Source organism: Scyliorhinus canicula, chromosome 4 (assembly GCF_902713615.1).
Source record: "Scyliorhinus canicula chromosome 4, sScyCan1.1, whole genome shotgun sequence".
NCBI lineage: Eukaryota > Metazoa > Chordata > Chondrichthyes > Carcharhiniformes > Scyliorhinidae > Scyliorhinus > Scyliorhinus canicula.
Genome location: NC_052149.1, coordinates 46,885,920 through 46,907,062, shown reverse-complemented (window position 1 = coordinate 46,907,062; position 21,143 = coordinate 46,885,920). Strand labels below are relative to the sequence as shown.

The following is a 21,143-nucleotide window of genomic DNA, read 5'->3' as shown; positions in this document are numbered from 1 at the left end:
TGTAAACGTCTCTAACCGTCAGTGCGCCCCCCCCCCCCCCCCCCCCCCCCCCCCCCCAATCTGTCTCCACCTCTTAAAGGTGGCGTCCAGCATGGCTGGATGCGAAACTATTGGTTGCTGCAAATGGGGGCCAAAAGGTTGCCACATCTGGTTTCAGGGTATAGAACAAGGAACAAAGAAAATTACAGCACAGGAACAGGGCCTTTGGCCCTCCCAGCCTGCGCCACAGGACTTGTTGAGTGCTTTGCTGGCGGGGATGGGCATGCTGCCATGGTGAAATGAAATGAAATGAAAATCGCTTATTGTCACAAGTGGGCTTCAAATGAAGTTACTGTGAAAAGCCCCAAGTCGCCACATTCCGGCGCCTGTTCGGGGAGGCTGGTACGGGAATTGAACCATGCTGCTGGCCTGCCTTGGTCTGCTTTAAAAGCCAGCTATTTAGCCCTGTGCTGGTGAGGGCCCGGAGGGTCGTTCCTATACAGGAGCTCTCCTCCACCCTCACTCATTCAGTGTCTGGCTTCTTCACCCATCCCCCCCCATGTTTCTTCTTCTTTGTAGAACTTTTTGGGGGATTCTTGGACTCTTTTTTTTCACTCCCTCCACACACACAAACACCATAATCATCTTGTCTATTGAGTTGAAAAAGGCCTTGGAGATGTAGGTCAGTACGAATCTGAACAGGAGAGGAACCTGGGCAGTATGTTCATCTTGATCGTCTGTACCCTCCCCGCCAGGGAGTGTATCCCATCTCTGTAGGTCCTTCTTTACTTCCTCCGCAGACTGGCCAGGTTCCACTGGTGGATCCGCGTCCAATCATGGGCAATCTGGTTCCCCAGGTAGCGGAATTTGTTTTGGGCTAGTTTAAATGGTAGTCCCTCCAGCTTTGCCCCTCCCCTCTTGGGATCACGGGGAATACTTTGCTTTTGCCAAGGTTAAGTTTGTAGCCCGAGAATGCTCTGAACTCTCCCAGGAACTTCATGATTTCTTTCATGCCGCTTTGTAGGTCCAAGGTGGAGAGGAACATGTCATCAGCATAGAGCAAGACTCTGTGCTCTCTGCCTCCTCTTCGGATTCTCTTCCAGCTCCTCGCCGCTCTCAGGGCAATCGCCAGCGGCTTGATTGCCAGGGCAAACAAGAGCGGGGATAGCGGACATCCCTTCCTTGTGCCCCTGTGCTGCTGGTGTTGGTCCGTACGCTCGCCTTGAGGTATTGTACATGAGGTGAATCCTGTCCCTAGCCCAAACCACTCTAGTTTCTCAGTGAGTTATTTGCACTCTACTCTGATGAAGGCCTTTTCTTGGCCCAGGGAGACGATCACCTCTGGTATCCTGTCCCCGGCTGGGGTCATTATCACGTTCAGCAGTCATCTGATGTTCGCAGCTGGCTGTCTACCCTTAACAATGCCCGTCTGGTCCTCTGCGACCACCTCTGGTACACAATTCTCCAGCCGCTTAGCCAATTTTTGCGAGTATTTTCACGTCCACATTGAGCAGTGAAATAGGTCTGTCGGATCCGCATTCCATTGGGTCTTTGTCTTTTTCGGCTATCAGCGATATTGTGGCCTGCGTTCGTGTTGGAGGCAGGGTGCCCTTAGTTAGCGAGTCTGAGAACATCTCCCGCCGGTGCGGGGCCAGTACCATCGCACATTTTTTGCAAAAGTCCACTGGGAAACAGTCAGGCCCCAGCGCCATCCCTGCCTGCATGGAGTTGATGCTCTCCATGACCTCTCCAGTCCTAGTGGTGCTTCCAGCCCCCTCCCATCTGTTGTCCCTCACCACTAGCATGTCCAACCCGTCGAGGAACTGTTTCATTCCCGAATCCCTGTCGGGGGATTCGGAGGTGGTAGAAGGCTTTGTTGACCTTTTTTTGGTTTGGCTACCAGTCTGCCTATGCTATCCTTTATCTGTGCTTTTTCCCTCATGGCTGCCTGCTTTCTCAGTTGACGAGCCAGCAGGTGACTAGCCTTGTCTCCATGCTCGTACAAGGTCCCCTCTGTCTGACGGAGTTGGTGTACTGCCTTCCTGGTGAATAGCAGGTTTAACTCCCTGCCAGAAGCTCTACGATCAGGGCCTTAGAGTACCATCTGTCAACCTTCAGGATGGAGTCGGTCAGTTGTTGCCCAGCAGCCCTCTCTTCCCTGTCTCTATGTGCCTTGTAGGCTATAATCTCTCCCTAATCGCAGCCTTCAGTGCCTCCCAGAATGTGAAAGGTGAGACTTCCCCGTTCCGGTTGTTCATAACATACTCACCTCTGGCCTGTGATGTTTCTGGCAGAAGACCATGTCGGCCAAGAGGGCTGTGCCCAACCTCCATGTGGGGCTTTGGACATGGCCCATCTCCAACCTCCCATCCATGTAGATTACAATTGCGGAGTATTCCGCTCTTATTATTTCTGGATGCACCGATTTCCCCACTGCAAAGAAGTTGATTCCGGTATATACCTTGTGTACCGGTGAGAAGAATGAGAATTCCTTCTCACCTGGATAAATGAACCGCCATGGGTCCACAGCCCCCATCTGTTCCATAAACAATCCCAGTTCCCTCATCATGCCTGCCGTTTTCTGTGTTCTGGGTTTGACTAGTCGATCAGTGGGTCCTGTACACGGTTAAAGTCCCCATGATTAGTCGGTGCGTAACTTATATCGGGGATTTCCGCCATGGTCATCTTTACAAATTCTATGTCGTCCCAGTTGGGCGTGTGCACATTGACGAGGACTACCAGTGCCCCACCTAGGACACTGCTGACCATGATGTACCATTCCCCTGTATCCATAACCATCTTTGTCACGCTAAACGCCATCCTCTGTATTGCTACCCCCCTAGCCCTTGTCCCATAACATGAATGTTATGTCTGTCCCAACCAGTCCTTCCTTACCAGCAGTAGGTTCTTCTCCCTCGGGTGAGTCTCTTGGAGGAAGACGATGTCTGGTTTCAAACTTAAACGGGCGAAGATTCTGGATCTTTTCACTAGGCTGTTAAGTCCCCTGACATTCCAGGTGATAATTTTGGTGCCCCCCCCCAACTTTCCTGCGGGTTCAACCATACTTACTTGGTGGACGCACCCCTGCACTCCGGGGTTTCCCTTTGTCCAAGGGGCTCCCAACATGGCTGGCAACTGTGCTTCTGGCATGTGGATGTGCCCCTGCACGCCGGGGTTTCCCTTTGTTTAGGGACCTTCCAAATGGCTGCTTGCAGTGCTATCTTGTCTCGTCAACCTGCCCCTGATCTGTCAAAACCAATCCAAAACCCTTCAATTTCTTCTTTCGACCAGTTTATTAACCAAACGTTTTATCCATGTACCTTTTATAGCTTTGCTGCTGTGAGATCCGGGGTTTGATTCTTGTACCCTACCCTGTGCTTTTCCACATTGTTCTTCAGCCCTCAGCCGGTGAAGTCACAAGGTGGGAGGTGGCACCACCCTATGGAGTTACTAATAGCCGCCCAGCAGAAAGTCGGGGGTCCATTTCCTTGTGCATTGTTTGTATGTAACCTTATTGACTCATAACAATATATCCATGAATATAGCCAATTTTCTCTTCATAGGAGATTGATTGACTCAACCATATGAATAGAGCCAGTTCACCCTCAATGGGTGATTGAGAGAGCAGGCCCAAACATGCCCTGGCAACTTGTCTGGGTTTCAATGTGTGCAAATCTTTGGGCAAGTTCAAATGCCCATCAGCTTGCCTCGATGTCGACTGCAGTTTGATTTCAAGTGTCCAATTTTATCGGGCCTAAAATCTAGGCTGTTCCAGATCACTGCAAGGAGGTTTGACCTAATGATGTGAAATTTCATGGGGGTTCGAGTCAATGTTAAGAACCCCCAACTTCTATCCCAGTGTGTTGCAGCCTTAGAGATAGTGATGGGACATTGTCTCAATGAGGACTGATTTCATGAGTATGACTATGTCAGACTGTTGCTTGACTAGTCTGTGGTCTCCCAACACCTCTCCCCATTTTGCCACAAGCTCCCGGATATTAGTATGGAACACTTCCCAGGGTTGACAGGGCTGTGTTTGCCGTTGTTTCCAGTGTCTAGGTCAATACTGAGTGGTCCATCTGGTTTCATTCCTTTTTTCAAGTCTTTCTAGTGGTTTGATATAACTAAGTTACTTGCTGGGCCATTTCAGATGGCATTTGAAAGCCAGGCCAAGATGCTTATTGCAATTCTGTGCACAGAAAATTCGTAGCTTGGTATTTTGAAATTCCATGAAATGGTAATGAATTTAGCATGTTTTAAACCATTGGAATTTTACTTAAGACTAAATGGGATATGGTTTGATAACATGGAAAACGGCTTCTTGGAGTTTTTGGAAATTTTGTGGTGTAGACATTGGTTTCACACAGGGAGAATTTTAGGGGAGAGTCTTTGCCTGAAAGTGCCAGGGACACTTTACTATTGAAATCTGTGCCGACAATCGGCTTTTGTCTGGTAATTTCTTATAAAATACTGGATCAGTATAATTCCAAACAATCTAGTTCCTCTTCAACTGGATCAGTTAGAAATATGACCGAAGGATAGAGAAGCTTAAACTTCATCCAGAGCTACTAAACTGTGAGTATTCATTGCATCGCTGAATTTAGCAAACAAAGAGAGATGGGCTTAATTCCTGTTTTGTGCTGAATTAGCTAATCTCTGTCAGACAGGTGCCAGCTACGTTGGCTCGGAGCAAATTGGCTAGATTTCTTGCTCCTGATTGTTATCCATTGACCCCATTAACTGCAACTGTAGCTGCCCAGATGGTGGAGCAGGGCAGAATTGTGCTCGGTTATTATGCCTCTCAGGATTGGGTGTGTTGATATTCACTGTCAAGGAACAATGGTTACATTGATGACAGACTGGAGAGCATCTGGTGCCTTTGGAACCCTAGAAAAGACTAAATGCGATTGGGAAAGGTGGGGGAAAAATTGGTGTGAGGAGAAAAATAGAATATGTTGTTTTGAACAAAATGTTGGTGACACTCAGGCGATCAGTCCGCATCTATGACGATAACTGATGAAAAGTCTACACCTGAAACATTAGCGTATAAATTCTCTCCACAACATTGTGTTGTGTGTGTGCCATTTAAATTTAAAAAAAAAAATCTTTTTCCATGCAGGGAATTTTTAACAATAGATCTGTGCATTACATTCTAATGCTTTCTTTATTTTTATATACATTCAGTTTCACAAACTGAGGATGTCGATTGAAGAAAGTTTACCCATGTATAAATCCTGGCAAGGAGAGGTATGTGTACGTTTATAGTTTACCTAGTTAGTTACTTACTACCAGTGTATATTGTGACTGGTTTTAGGTATTCCAGATCCAGAGCAGCTATCTTACTAACCTATATCAGGTTAAGCCACCAAAAGAGGGAAATCTGTTTCTCTGTTAAGGCTCAGAATAGCTCTCATGAGGGGAGGTAACCTTTCTGTGTCTCAAACAGTTAAACAGGATTTCAGTTACTTTCTCCTGGAAGAAGTTCAGATACATCGCTCATTACTAAAACCTTCTACCTCTGCCGGTCGTGGATCCTTGATATTTAAGACTTCCTAAATGAGTGTCTAAGATCTAAAACTTATTGAGAGTAAAACTGCACAGTATCATTTCTACTAATCATATTTTTATTATAAAATACTCTCAATTGATATGTACAGAATTGCAGAGTTAATAATATAAATTGTTAAACAGTCCTTTATTATCTGTTAAGGATGTAAGTCCATTAATCGTCATTTGTTATCTGCTAACAAACTAACTTCTCTAAGAGAAGAGTAGGGGCTGGTTTAGCTCACTCGGCTAAATCGCTGGCTTTTAAAGCAGACCAAGCAGGCCAGCAGCACGGTTCGATTCCCGTACCAGCCTCCCCGGACAGGCGCCGGAATGTGGCGACTAGGGGCTTTTCACAGTAACTTCATTGAAGCCTACTTGTGACAATAAGCAATTTTCATTTAGGGGCTGGTTTAGCTCACTCAGCTAAATCGCTGGCTTTTAAAGCAGACCAAGCAGGCCAGCAGCACGGTTCGATTCCCGTACCAGCCTCCCCGGACAGGCGCCGGAATGTGGTGACTAGGGGCTTTTCACAGTAACTTCATTGAAGCCTACTCGTGACAATAAGCGATTTTCATTTTTCAGAAGGATATATCTAAACATGGAAAATCCTAAATTATTTCATATCAATTTTTAATACGTTTCCAAGACGTTTAATAGAACCATACTTACAAAACCCACAATGGTTTTTGTTTGATGAGGCAGGCTGAAGAACAGAACTTTGACACACTCTGGCAGGAGAGAGTGTGAAGACCAGTTCTGCAAAATTGCTCCTCTTTTTATACATAATTTCTCCTATTTTGTGACGGGCTTTACTGTTATCCTATCTTTGGATGCTGGCTAATTTCCTCCAGCCAAACGGTCAGGTTTGTTATTTTATCAACAATATGTGATTTAATGATCTTAGTGTCTGCTTGAATGTCAAGTGTCTAAGATATATGGTCGGACAGGGAGTTGTTTGAGACACATTTCTACTTCTGTCTATTTTCAATATGTCAAGTTTCTTATATATGTAGATGTTCAGATAGCCACTATTCCGAAAGGTGTTATCTTAAGTGTCAAAAGTTATATAGCTAAGAAAGAAGTTTGTTAATTTATTTTAGTTGCTATCTTCTAGTATCTTTCAAGCAGTCTAGCTTTTGGTTATAATTGCAGGAAGGTAATTTAAAGAATTTACAGGCTGTCTATATCAAGGATCTTACTTATCCTGCATTTGTCTGTGATGCACGATCAATTGCACAAAGACTTGAGTTGGATACAACTGAGGCTTTATTGCTGTAAGATGTGTGGCCTCCCACAGCAGCTGGTGAAATGGCTGCAGCATGGAGGACACACATATTTATACTCCGGGACTACCAACGTACCTGTAGTACAGGTCCTACCATACATCCTCTGATAGAGGTGCAACAGTGGTTTACCACAGTCTGGAACGGCTTAATGATCCGAGGGGTCAGCTAAAGTTTTTTTGCAGCTCATGGTGACTTTTGAAAGACCTTTCTGGTGAAGTGCTTTTATTCTAATTTGAATTAAAATACTTGATGTATTAATTTTTGCTGCTTATACATGTCTTTATTCTAGACCAAAATCTGCGAACAGTTACCATAACATTATCATAATTCTATAATTGTGAGTTTTACCTGTCATTTCTTTTTGCTGACAATTAAAACACTGCCTCCAGAAAGACTGCATTTTTCTTGTATTTGTGAATGCATAATGTGAACCATTGAAGCTTTCCCGAAGGAGAAGACTATTTGGCCCATCGCTGACTCTTGGAACCAACCAAAGTTAATCCCACTGCAGTTGTTTCAATTCCCTATCCGTGTATATCTTCCTTCACTTCAAATATTTATACACTTTTCCATTAACAATGCAATGGTGGGCACCACTGTGGCCCAGTGGGTTAGCCCTGATGCCTTATGGCGCCTAGGTCCCAGGTATGATCCCGGCTCTGGGTCACTGTCCGTGTGAAGTTTGCACATTCTCCCCATGTTTGCGTGGGTTTCGCCCCCCACAATCCAAAGATGTGCAGGCTAGGTGGATTGGCCACGCTAAATTGGCCCTTAATTGGAAAAAATTAATTGGGTACTCTAAAAAAATTTTTTAAAGCAATGCAATGGTATTTGCATAATTTGCTCCATGTACCAAATCTAACAGATCTCTGCATAAATACCTCCTTTTTATTTATTCTCTGTGGTAATTTTAAATTGATAATGGTTTCAATCAAAAGAAGTAGTCTTTCACCTTTCATCAAATAGCTTTCATCAAATAGGCCTGAACTTTAGGTAACAAAACAATATGGTATTTTCTTCAGGTTTTGTTTTTAAAAGCCCACATATTGATGTGTATAGTACCCTTGAAAACATGTGATTATTCCAAGAGTTCTGCACAAATAAATGTCACGTCGTGTGACTGATCCATTACAATGGGACATCAGCTAGTATGACATAACAGCCGAAGCAAGACACTCCATAATCCCTATATTGTCATTTCATTAAAAATTATGTGCTGGTACCTCCTGGAAACAGCCAATTGAAAAAAGCAAATTACTATGCAGTTTAAAAAATAATCTTACTCGTGAAATAGTCAATTTCAATTCATATCACACTTTATAAGATCAGCCACTGAAGCAAATCCCAACACCTGAACAATGGAGGATTAATGAAAGAATCTTGGCAAAAGCAGCAGAATTGAGAGAGCAATAAAGCTGGTAGAAGGCAAAAACATATACCCTAAAGTGAACAGAGATTGTTAACCCATACCCACAGAGCAGAAAACAACCTCCCATTCCCCTCCCACCACAAGCAGAAATACTGTCACAAATCTCACTTTTTTTCACACTCACAATTAAATCAGGACACTTTCGCAACTGAGTGCAGAAACCTAATTAGAGAGATTCCAACTGGCAGTTGAGGGAAAGATGGACTGTAGACTCTGAAATACATTCAAGAACCTTGGCAGTGGTGCAGTACTTTGGAGGAGAGAGTTGATATCGATTCTGAAAGGATGTCATTACTCAGGAGAGGTGAAGCAGAGCAAATAAACTAATATAAGCCAGCCTGCCTGAGGCCAGGAAAGGTTGTTGAGACTCAGCAGTTTACTGAAAATGGGGTCAAGTGTCTCATTCATGCGATGAGTTTGAAGAAGGTAAAGAGGAGAAACTAAAGTGAGACAGGTTCAGGGCTAGGACAAGAGGAACACGAAGGGGAGGGAGCGAGTTGATAAGGAGAGGGGTAAATCGGTGTAAACAGATGTTAACTTAATGACAATAAAGGCTGACTCCCTTGCAGCTGTTTGAGATAAGGGTGGAGGGAATAGGGAATGTTAATAAACCAATTGTTGGTGAAGAAAGACCGTTCGGATTATTTTTGACCAATAGTAGATCTCCCGATATTTTGTTTTGCCGAGTTCCCCTTTGGAAATTTGTGGGAAATAAACAGTTATGGTGAAAATATCCTAAGTCAGTAGTGTGAAACAGTAATAGCAAATATATAAATTCTCACTGTTTTCTCAAAGAAAAGTGAAACTTGGATCAATCACAGCTACATTTGGTGCATACTAACTGTGCATCTGAAGAAGCTGTTCACTCCAACGTCTGTCTCCAGAAATCAACAGGAATTCGAAGATCTGATGTTGTGCTAAGATCATACTATATTGAATGCTGTTTCAATTAATATTTTTCTGTGAATTTTAAATTAATTTTTTTCAGTAACATTAAAATTTAAATAAATGAAGACTTTTAAAGCACTTCTGGCTATGTATTGTATTACTGGCTCTCCTTGACCAGCCTCTCCTCCTTGCTTCCCTTTGTTAAATCAAGATAGCATGAATCTAAAAGGAAAATTAATTTCGATTTGCCATGTCAGTTGGGTTAATCTCTGAAAGTCACTTCTTAAAACTGTGTCGATCCTTGTCACACTAAATTTTAAATTGTCAATATTGAACAGCTTGAGATAAGCCCCCGAATCCAGAGGGACTGGGAACACCAGGAACGGATGCGAGAAATAGCAGAGGTGCATGGTCAACAGCTGGCAGATATTCAAGTTCGAAACAGGGATTTGGAGCAGCAAAGAGATGGTAGGAAGCTTTATATCATCCTGTTTTCTACCGCAGAGTGGTACAGACTTTGCCTTAATAAAATGTGTTATGTTATTCAGTTACTTAAGATACATTTGAAGATGCATACAAACATTAAATAAGGAACAGAAGCTGGCCACTCGAGCCTGCTCCGCCATTTAATACGATCATGGCTGTTCAGATTATAGCCTCAACTCCACATTCCCATCTACCCCCGATAACCTTTCACCTCTTTACTTATCAAGAATCTATCTACCTCTGCCTTAAAAATATTCAACAACTCTGCTTCCACCGCCGATTGAGGAAGAAACTTCCACAATTAGTATCCTATTCACAAAGATTGTGTTTAATAAATATCATACTACGGTTCAGTTTCAATCTTGGACTGGGCTAATAATACAGGTAAGTTTTTTTTTTAATGTCTTGATGTGTAAAATGGCATGTTAAATATTGTGCCTGCCACGAAACGCGTCGCTTCAAGGAAAGTGACGGTGGCCCAACTAATACTCCATAAACTGCTGTTGCTAGAACAAAGAACAATACATGATGTAGAGATGCCGGCGTTGGACTGGGGTGAGCACAGTAATAAGTCTTACAACACCAGGTTAAAGTCCAACAGGTTTGTTTCAAACACGAGCTTTCGGAGCACTGTTCCTTCCTCAGGTGAGGAAGCAGTGCTCCGAAAGCTCGTGTTTGAAACAAACCTGTTGGACTTTAACCTGGTGTTGTAAGACTTCTTCCAAAGAACAATACAGCATAGGAACAGGCCCTTCAGCCCTCCATGTGTGTACCGGTCATGATACTACATGGCCAAAACCCCAAAAAACAAGGAACAATACAGCACAGGAAGGTTGTATGAAAGCTCAATTATGTTCTTTAGTGAAGTTAGGGTGAAAATTGCCTTAGCCAGTAGTGTCGGACAATTGAAGTAGTATGGAAGGTGGACAATGGCTAGATAACAGAAAAATTAATTTTAACTATGATATGTTGCGCGTCATGTTTTTCAGCCAAGCTTGATATCTATATATACTGACAATGTGAAACATATTAAAATATATGACATCCCTTAGCTGTCACAAATTATAGGTGGCGTTATGTTTCTCAGTTGCATGTCCCAGGTCTACACGCCATTTTCATTTTTTAAAAACAGAATTCTTTGCCACCTTTTCATATTTAACATGGTTCTCCAGCCAGTCTTGTTCTGCAGCTTACTGACTTACTGCATTCTCAGATCAGTGCAATGAGACCAGTCTATAACTTCAACTTTATGGTGGATCGCACAAGAACATTTGCCCAAAAGGCTGGTGTGAATGAGGATCAACAGTATGTCTGCAACTCTTACTGAGCAATCTCACATGAAAGCTGCTGGCTTAAAATAAAAATGATTTCATAATTGCATACTCCCTGTGAAGTAACACTTTTGTTGTAGCTATCTCTGTTGCACAGTCTACCATAATTAAACTTTGCCACTAGTCCTTTCAGGTAAATGATGGTGTTGCTTACTTTCTTATTTGCACCTCTATATCACAGTTCCTAAAATTGTCCCAGGGACAAAGTTTCATTCCTTCCTCTTCCATTTTCCCCTGCTGCTCCTTTCCTGCTGAATTTGGGGGATTGTTCTAGTGTACTGTTGCTGAGACTTGGTAGCACTTTCTAAGGGAAAAACTGAGGTTTAGTGAAATTCTGGAGATGTGCAAAGTGGGTTTCAGTCACGAATAACGGAGAGTCATTAATATATCCAATGTAAAATTCAGGAGAGACTTTGTTAACCGAAGAGTGGTTAGAATTTGGAGCAAGGTGCATTTGAAAGATATATTTAACACCTCTAGTGGGCATATGAACATACGCAAGTTTCAGGATTGACTGAAATGTCAATTCACAAGACAGCAATTAACAATCAGCTTGCATTTACCCCTATAATGTAGGAAACATCAAAGTGTATAATTGAAGTGTAACAACTTGGAAGAGTAACCAAAAGTTTGATCAGAGATGTGGGTTTTAAGGATGGACTTAGCATGAAAAGAGATTGGGGAACTAAGAGCCAATGTAGGTCAACTTGAGGGTGATGGGCAAGTGTATCTGGTGCAAGGAACAATAGAGTTTCAGATGAGCTGAAGTTTACAGCCATTAGAGCATTTGGCTTTAAAGGGAAATGCTAGGTTACATAATGGTGGTAGTGCATTTTCAACAGAAAAATACACTATATTTACAGGGCCTAATGATCCTAAATTTGTTAAATAAGAATATTTTCTGACTTACCAGAAGCAATATTATAGGAAATATGCTAATATTGATGATCAAGTAGTTGAAGTTAAATTCAAAATGAAAAGGCATGCACATATTTCATAGATCTACAACGCAGAGACGAAGTATAATCTACAGTCTATAGTAGGTATTTAGATTCCAAGGACCTCCTAGCACTCTAATTATGCCTTCTGACTCTGTCCCAGTATCCCTCAATTCCCTTTTGCCTCATTTGTTCAAATCCCTTCCCTCATCTCTGCACACAAACAGCACACGTACTGATTGTAATGCTTACAATGTATAAACATCCAGGGCACAGGTGTGAGAGGTTCTTGATGGTGGGAAAGAGCTATGGTTTAAACAGTTGCAAACACACTCATGGCTGTTTTTATAGCAGTGAGATTTGTGGCATCTGAGTTGACTGGCATGGACTATACAACACCACTTTAACATATTAAATAGGAGACCCAAAATGCAATTTATTTTATTATTTCAAAGGGTGTAGGTGTTGGTGGACAGGCCAACATTTGTTGCCCATCCTTAATTGCCCTCGAGAATGTGGTGGTGAGCCACCCACTGAATCACCTCAGTGCTGTTTGGGAGGGAGTTCCAGGTTTTTGACCCAACGATAGCGAAGGAACGGCAATGTCGTTTCAAGTCAGAATGGTTTGGGGTTTTGAGGGGAGGGTCTTCCAGTGCAACGAGTGGTCCCCAACCCAGTGTTGTACATTGACACATTCCAAAGTCCAGGGGTGGAATTCTCCGCAAGGCCCGACGCCGTCGTGAAACCCGGAGAGGTTCACGACTGCGTCGGAAGCCTCTCCCGGCCCCCTATTCTCCCCTCCCCGGGGGGATAGGAGGGCCGTACCGGGAAACTCGGCCACCGGGCCTTGTCCCTGGCTTCAAGGCCCGGCGCGCCAAGAATGACGTCAGCCGCGCATGCGTGGTTGCCGTCTTTCCCCTCAGCCGCCCCGCAAGATGTGGTGGCTTGATCTTGCGGGGCGGCGGAGGGGAAAGAGTGCGTCCTCTTGAGACGCCGGCCCGACGATCGGTGGGCACCGATCGCGGGCCCGTCCCCTCCCGAGCATGGTCGTGGTGCTCGATCCTCGATCTGCCCCCCACAGGCTGGGATTCGAATCTGGGTCCTCAGTGCTGTAGTCACCAGTGTGCCCCTGTGCAACATGATTTATGTAGTGAACCTGAATATTTTTCCACTTTTGTGTGATGGTCATTTTGAAATGTTTAGAATGTTCTTTCAGCTCTTTTACGAATAAAGTATATTTTTTGCAAAAACAAAAGTGGATGAGCATGGTGTTTCTATGCATCTGCTGCCCTTGTCCTTCCAGGTGTAGATGTTGCGAGTTTGGAAGGTGCTGTCCAGGGAGCCTTGGTGCTGTCTAAGGAGCCTTGGTGAGTTGTATATGGCACACACTGCTGCCACTATACTTTGGTGTGGGGGGGGGGGGGGGGGGGGGGGGGGGGGGGAGAGGGGAGAGGGAAGAGAGAGGAGGTGATGGATGGGGCGCCAATCAAGCAGGCTGCTTTGTCCTGGATGGTGTTGAGATCCTTGAGTTTTTATGGAGCTGACTCTTCCAGGAAATTGGGTAGTATTCCATCACAATCCTGACTTGTGCCTTGTAAATGGTGAGCAGGCTTTGGGGAGTCAGGAGGTGAGTTACTCACCACAGAATTCCTAGCATCTGACCTGCTCTTGTAGCCACATTATTGTTATGGCTAATCCAGTTCTGTTCCTGGTCAGTGATAACCCCCGGGATGTTGATTTTTGGCAGATACAGCAATGTAATGCCATTGAATGTCATAGGGGTGGGGGGTGGTTAGATCCTCTCGTTGGAGATGGTCATTACCTGGCACTTGTGTGACGCGAACGTTACTCACCACTTATCAGTCCAGGCCTGAATATTGTCCAGGTCTTGCTGCATATGGGTTCAGACTGCTTCAGTATGTGAAGAGATGAGAATGGCGCTGAACATTGTCCAATCGTCTGTGAACTTCCCCACTTCTGACCTTGTGATGGAGGAAATGAAACAGCTGAAGATGGTGGAGCTTGGGACACCACCCTGATGATGATTGATCCAACAACCACAACCATCATCCTTTGTATGAGGTATGGCTGCAACCAGTGGAGGGTTTTCCCACTGATTCCCATCAACTCTAGTTTCGCTAGACTCATGATGCCATATTTGGTCAAGTGCAACATTGATGTCAAGAACAGTCACTCTCACTATCAACTGGGTGCCTGATTTTAAAATTACCTGATGCTGCATTGCAAGGAAGATGGGAATTGCCAGCTCCACAAGCTTAAGTAACAAAAACAGAAAATACTTGACAATCTCGGCAGGTCTGACAGCATCTATGGAGAGAGAAGGGAGCTAGCGTATTGAGTCTGGATGACTCTTTGTCAAAGCTTATGTGCCTTTTTCTGCTCTCATTGTGAGCCAGGAGGTGCATGGAAGCCTTTGGCCAACCCCTGCTTTAATTCCTCACTTCCCCCCCCCCCCCCGCAGTTTCTCCAGCCTCAACGGTCTCTATAATCCCTGCTCTGCGCCAAGCCCACATACCACACCAGAATTTGGCAGGCAACCAAATTGCTCCCGGTTTGTCAATGGATCCAAAAACCGCTGAGTTCAGCTGTTAAGTTTGATTTGAACTTCCACCATTTTTGGTGGGCCTACTCTCTTCATGAATATTGGGGCCATAATTTCCAAAACAGAGGCTCTGTTCAACATAAACATGGAATGGAGCATATTACCTGGTGGTCAGCACATCCGATTCACAGGGCTGCCAATTTCCTGGCTACTGATTTTATTAGTTAGAAAATTGGAAGTTCTGTGAATCAAGCCTATTGAGTCTGATATGTGTTATGTGCGTGTCCCTTTAAGAAAGGTTTAGTCGGGGCAGCACGGTGGCCTAGTGGTTAGCACAGCTGCCTCACAGCGCTGAGGTCCCAGGTTCGATTCTGGGTCACTGTCCGTGTGGAGTTTGCACATTCTCCCCGTGTCTGCGTGGGTTTCACCCCCACAACCCAAAAATGTGCAGAGTAGGTGGATTGGCCACGCTAAATTGCCCTTTCATTGGAAAAAATATTTGGGTAATCTAAATTTAAAAAAAAAAGAAAAGTTTAGTCTCTTACCATGTGACTTGTGGCACATTGGGCTGTGGCTGCCAGGTGAGAGGGGTTTTTTTTGGGGGGGGGGGTTCAGTTTCAGTTTGACTGCTTTGGACTGCAGAAGGAGAAATAAGTGTTTTCCCTGTTTTTCTCTCTTTTCATTTTAAAAGCTGTTCCAGTACAAAGCCCATTGTTTGTGGCTAACTGCCTCGGTACTTTAAAGGCATAGTTGCTTTCTGGAAGGACGTTGAATCTGCTGGTTGTAACTGGATCAGAATTTCAGAAGGACCAGTCCCATTCAAGTGAGAATACAATGTGCTGGTCACGCCCTTGAAAAAGGGTTTTGGTTTAATTGGATTTTGTTATTGAATTGGAACAGCTAAGGGGGAATTCATTTTGTGTTATATACTTAGATTACTGTGTGGACTTAAGTGGGGTGATTTTCCAAGGGTTAGTGCAGACTCGATGGGCCAAATGGCCTCCTTCTGCACTGTAAATTATATGTTCTATATACATAAAATATATGTGTATGTTAACCAAACTCTTCGAATAAATCTTGTTTTGATTAAAGTGTCTATGAAGTCTGATGAATCACACCTGCAGTGAAGGCTCTTGTGCTCACCTTAGCCAAATTCAACATAAAGGTTGCAGGTCAGATGAACTTCACACTGCACTTTGGAGTTTCTAAACCCTGGCCCATAACACTTGATTCTCCAATTTTTTGCTACGAGTTGAAAAGGTCCCACACCAAGAACAGAGTTTTGCAACTTTAGGTCTAAAATGCATTTGACTGATGTCTGGGGTGGATTGTTCCATATTTTCAGACAGCCATTCAAGTTTTAAGGATCATTATATTTTTTAAAGAAATTCGCCTGCGCCTAGAGGAGCTGTCATCGAGAGAACATTTCACTGCCCATATTGAGCAGATGTTGCTGGAACTTAAGGCACAGGAGGAGAAGAATCAACGTGCTTTAGATGCACTCCGAGAACAAATCGAACTGCTGCAGATGGAATCCATGTACGTATCCAAATATACAATACAAATAAAACAATAGAAAGGTCGTAGCAAACTGGACAGAAGACAGTCTAATATAAATTTAAAGAACGCCTTCTCTGGAGAGCTCAGTACTTCGTTTATATTATTTCCAAAAAGCATTTGATAAGGTACCGCACAAAAGGCTACTTAATAAGAGAAGGTGTTGGGGCTAATATATTAGATAGAGATTGGTTAACTGATAGAAGAAGAGAGTTGGGCTAAGAGGGGAATTTTCAGGATGGTAGTCTGTAATTAATGGAGTGCCATAGTGATCGGTGCAGGGCCCACAATTATTGTACAGTATATATTAACGTCTTGAATGAGGGAAGTGAATGTACTGTTGCCAGGTCTGCAGATGACACAAAAATAGGTGGGAAGGCAAGAAGTGAGGATGACACAAAGGGTCAACAGAGGGATATAGACAGATTAAACGAGTTGTTCACTAGGTTGTTCCCTGATATGGAAGGATTTTCTTATGAGGAGAGATTTAGTAGATTGAGCCTGTACTCACTGAAGTTGAGAAGAATGAGAGGTGACCTTGTTGAGATTCTCAAGGGGTTTGACAGGGTAAATGCTGAGGGGGTGTCTCCCCTTGTTGGAGAGACTAGGACTAAAGGGCATAATCTCAGAGTAGTGGGTCGCCGATTTAAGACAGAATTGAGAAGGAATTTCTTCACTGAGAGTAGTGTAATCTGTGGGGCTTTTTTTTTTACCGCAAAGGGCTTTAGAGACTGAGTCATTAAGTATGTTCAAGGCTGAGATAGACAAATTGTTAATCAGTAAGGCAATCTAGGATTATGGATCACATCAGATCAGTCGTGATCTTATTGAATTGACGGACTTGATGGGCTAAATGGCTTACTTCACTTATGTCTTATGGTCTTAATTTATTTCATTGGATTTGGGGTTACTGGTCAGCCTTTATTGCCCTCGAGTAATTTGCTAAGCCATTTCACAGGGAAGTTCAAAGTGAACCACAATGTTGTGGACAACATTACAGGGTAGATTAGGTAAGGTTGACAGACTTCCTGACCTGAAGGGCATTAGTGAACCAGGTATTTTTTTTTAACAACAATCCAGTAATTTTTTTTCAAATTTAGAGTAACCAATTCATTTTTCCAATTAAGGAGCAATTTAGAGTGGCCAATCCACTTACTCTGTACATCTTTGGGTTGTGGGAGCAAAACCAACGCAGACATGGAGAGAATGTGCAAATTCCACACAGACAGTTACCGAGGGTCGGGATCAAACCTGGGACCTCGGAGCCGTGATGCAACAGTGCTAACCACTACGCCACCGTGCTGCCCCTACAATCCAGTATTTTTAAGGCCATCTTTACTGATACCATGTTTTAATTCTGGGTTTATTTATTTGAAGTTAAATTACCCAGTTGCTCTGGTGGGATTTGAAATGATGTATCTGAATCATTAATCCAGACCCCTGGATTACTAATGTAGTAAGATAACCAATATGTCACTGTATCCATGAAAATATGAAGTGTACCTTGGTTGTCAGCAGGAAGGACAGCAGATATATCTAAAATAAAATATATTCTGTTTCTATCATCGATTAACTGATTGAATTTTTTTTAAAGATCAGTTGGTGATTAGTTGTCAGTGTAAAATCCCAAAATACCATAACTCCAATGTTAGTTTTAGAATTTTATATGTCCCCTTGTGTACAATACTTTGCGAATATTCTATGTGCTAGTATGACTTTGAATGTAACTGTATGATAATAGCTTTGCAGTTTTAATATCGGAATATCAAAGAAAAAACAAATTACATTTACAAATCAATCCAATGACAACAAACTAAAGTTGACAGATATACCTGTATCAGATTTTGGCACATTAGTGTTAGAATGCCACTGGCTCTTGCCAGAATAATGTAGCAGCCTATCCACAGCCGCAGCACGTGCAAATGCTGCAACTTCATTGTGACCCAGTTATATTAATCTTTGCACAGCATTGGAAGACGACAACTTGCTTCATATTGCTCTGCAGAAGTAGTGTGATTGCTTGAGAATGCAGTCTAATTCATCAGACCATTGTATCCTCAACTAATTTTCAAAAAGTGAAGGACTACTTCAACATTTGAATGCAATTGGCAGCAAAAATATTTCCTGTGTAACACAGTACTTACTTAACACAGTAATTTAATTTGTGGTCATTTTGGAGCATTCAAGCATTTCCCACGTCATCTAGTTTGATAGCCAGATTATATTTTCTACATTAGGAGTTCGGTTGGAATGCCAGTCATGGCTAAAGCTAGTCCACAAAACTTAAGTCGCCCAAATGTAATTTGTTATTTCTTTGATATTGAATCACTATAGCTGTGAAGATATTTGATTGGGAAAAACAAGGAATAGGATGCTGAAATTTGAAATTTTGTATGTGAGGCAAGGGGAGGGGAGGAGTGGGGGGGTGGAGGAGTGGGGGGTGGGGGGGGGGGGAGTTGTTTATGCTCTGTAATTCCATTACACAGACTATTAATCTAACCATTGTTATTCTGGCCAGAATAAAATACATTACAGTGGTGTTGTAAGTTCCAAATCATTCTACTGACTTGTAAATATATCCTTGTCCTAGTGCCAAACAGGATTCTGTCAAAGTTACAGACAGGTCTCCAGCAGAGAAAAAGGAAGAAAAAGTGCCACTTACTTTTGTATCATTTGCTGGTGGTGACAGCCTATCTACTGAAATAGGGTGAGCAGAACATATTTTAAAAAATAAATAGAATAATATTACTCCTTGGTAAATTACCAAATTGTCTACCCTGAATCAAATTCAGATTTATATTATACATTCAATTACACATTATACTTGTGTTGATATAGCTATTATTTGATTGACTTTTTAAAGTCACAGCTTGTTTTGATTTAACATCACAATTGATCAGAAATATTGTAATTACTGTAAATTCTATGATTTCTAACCTTAGAGTAGCAGTTTGTGATTTTGCCCTTGGAGTATTTAATCAACGTGTATCCTTACATGTGCTGTGCCTGCAGGACTATTTAATCAACTTTTATCTTTACATGTGCCGTACCTGTCGGCATTTTGAAAATTTCAGTCTTTAATTTATTTTTTAAGTCAACTACTTGTAGCTAAAAAAATGTAATCCTGGAAATAGTTTATTTACTATTCTTTAATGTCTGCATCTTTAACAAGTAAAAGTGTCCAAATTCCATTCATAGTAAATCTAAACTTCATATTGAGCTTTATGAATTTTAAGCAACGTGTGTCAATAATTAAAAGGTACGTCAGGCGTGTGCTTGAAACTTCAGTAGGATAGGCTGAATGGTCTACTTCTGTTCCTATATTCCGATGATTGTCCACATGATGGAAAGTCAAATTGGTGAACAGCTGCTCAATCTCTTTCCCAGAACTCCAGCAAGTCTCCTAGGCTCAGTTGAATTTGCATTTATTTACATGTTCGTTCCCAGCAGGATTTCCGACTTTTGGGGTGGTGAGGAAGGTGAAAAGGAATGAGAACTTCAGTCTTTGAGTGCCCAGATTGGCTGCCTGTCAGATTAAAGGTTGTTCCCTGGCAGCATCTATAAGGAAATGCCACCTTTTAAAATAATTTGAAGATTTGTGCTGTGCGGGAGTAATGTTTAGAGTTATAACATGCTGCCATCCAATGATGTTGTGGTTATAATGATGCAAAACTATGATTTATGATACCACACTCTTGGAATGTTCTGATTTGTTTGTCAGACAGGTCAGCTCCAGCACAAATTCCCTGATGGGGTGTTTGTTAGCAAGGAGCTAATATAATGTCTTCTGACTGTCCCAGATCCATTTGGAATCAGCAGAAAGAGAGAGAAAAATCTTGCTTCAGTATTTTTGATGACAAATATCTTAAAGGTATCTAAATTGCAGATGACCACTTAATTTGTCTAGTTCATTTTTCTACTTTGCTTTGCAACAAAGCCCTTAAAGCAAATTTAAAACTTCCAAGTGGGTAATTAAACTCTTTGGGCCACATCAGTTTGATGTTCCACCTTGCATGATTTCTGTGCACTTGTAGTTTCTCAGTGGGGTTTACAGAAGCATTGTCAATTACAGCTGAACTTTAAACCAATGTAGTGGACATGGATTAGAGTTTACTTGGAGCCAAGCAATGAAAATTTGCTTTCATATTTCCAGTAGAAAATAACCAAGGAGATGAAAGGACAGGTAGTAAATGAATTTCACCCAAACCACCAACTGACTAATGATAAAAGCAAATTACTGCGGATGCTGGAATCTGAAACAAAAGAGAAAATGCTGGAAAATCTCAGCAGGTCAGGCAGCATCTATAGGGAGAGAAAAGAGCCAAAGTTTTGAGTCCAGATAACCCTTTGTCAAAGCAAAAAGACCGAGAAAGTGGGAAATATTTATACTGTGGAGTGAGAATGAAAGATGAGTCATAGCCACAGAAACCCAAGGAAACGGTGTGCTAATAACCACAGAAATTAAAGGGAAAGAGTGCTAACAGCAGTCCCCAGAGAGAACAAAAGGTGTGAAAGGCCAAACAGCAGAGAAACTAACATCAGAGGGGAAACTGTGACAGATGTAGATGTGTGGGGGGAGGGGAAGGGGGAAGCAAATGGGAGAAAAGGGAAGGAATGGTGGTTAAGATTGGGGGGAGGGCTAAATATATATTAAGAATGACAAGAAAGAAAGAAATGGTAAAAGAAATTTAAAATGAAATGGGATGGAAACAAAGGGGTTGAGGTGGGGTCGAGCTAATCATCTGAAGTTATTGTATTCGATGTTGAGACCGGAAGGCTGTAGCGTGCCTAGCCAGAAGATGAGATGTTGTTCCTCCAGTTTGCGTTGAGCTTCACTGGAACATTGCAGCAGGCCAAGGACAGGCATGGGAGCAGGGTCTTTTGTTAAAATGGCAAGCAACAGGAAGGTCAGGGTCCTGAATACGCACAGACTAAAGGTGCTCAGCAAAGCGATCACCCAGTCTGCGTTTAGTCTCTCCAATATAAAGACCACATTGGGAGCAGCGAATGCAATAGACCAAATTGAAAGAGATGCAAGCGAAACGCTGCTTAACCTGGAATGAGTTAAATGAGTTTTGGGCCTGGGATGTTAAGCATAAACTAATGTTAATCATCAACTAGTGATAATATGTTGTT

The 21,143-nt window shown here is 42.6% G+C and overlaps 1 protein-coding gene across 1 annotated transcript in view; it reads left to right on the top strand.

Annotated features, from left to right (window-relative positions):
- ccdc17 (coiled-coil domain containing 17) overlaps window positions 1-21,143 on the top strand; it is an 88,749-nt gene that overhangs the window by 33,385 nt on the left and 34,221 nt on the right. The window contains exons 4-7 of the mRNA XM_038794175.1: window positions 5,164-5,226; window positions 9,471-9,600; window positions 15,836-15,989; window positions 18,598-18,714. Of these exons, the coding sequence (XP_038650103.1) occupies window positions 5,164-5,226; window positions 9,471-9,600; window positions 15,836-15,989; window positions 18,598-18,714 (464 nt within the window). The remainder of the gene's footprint in view (window positions 1-5,163; window positions 5,227-9,470; window positions 9,601-15,835; window positions 15,990-18,597; window positions 18,715-21,143) is intronic.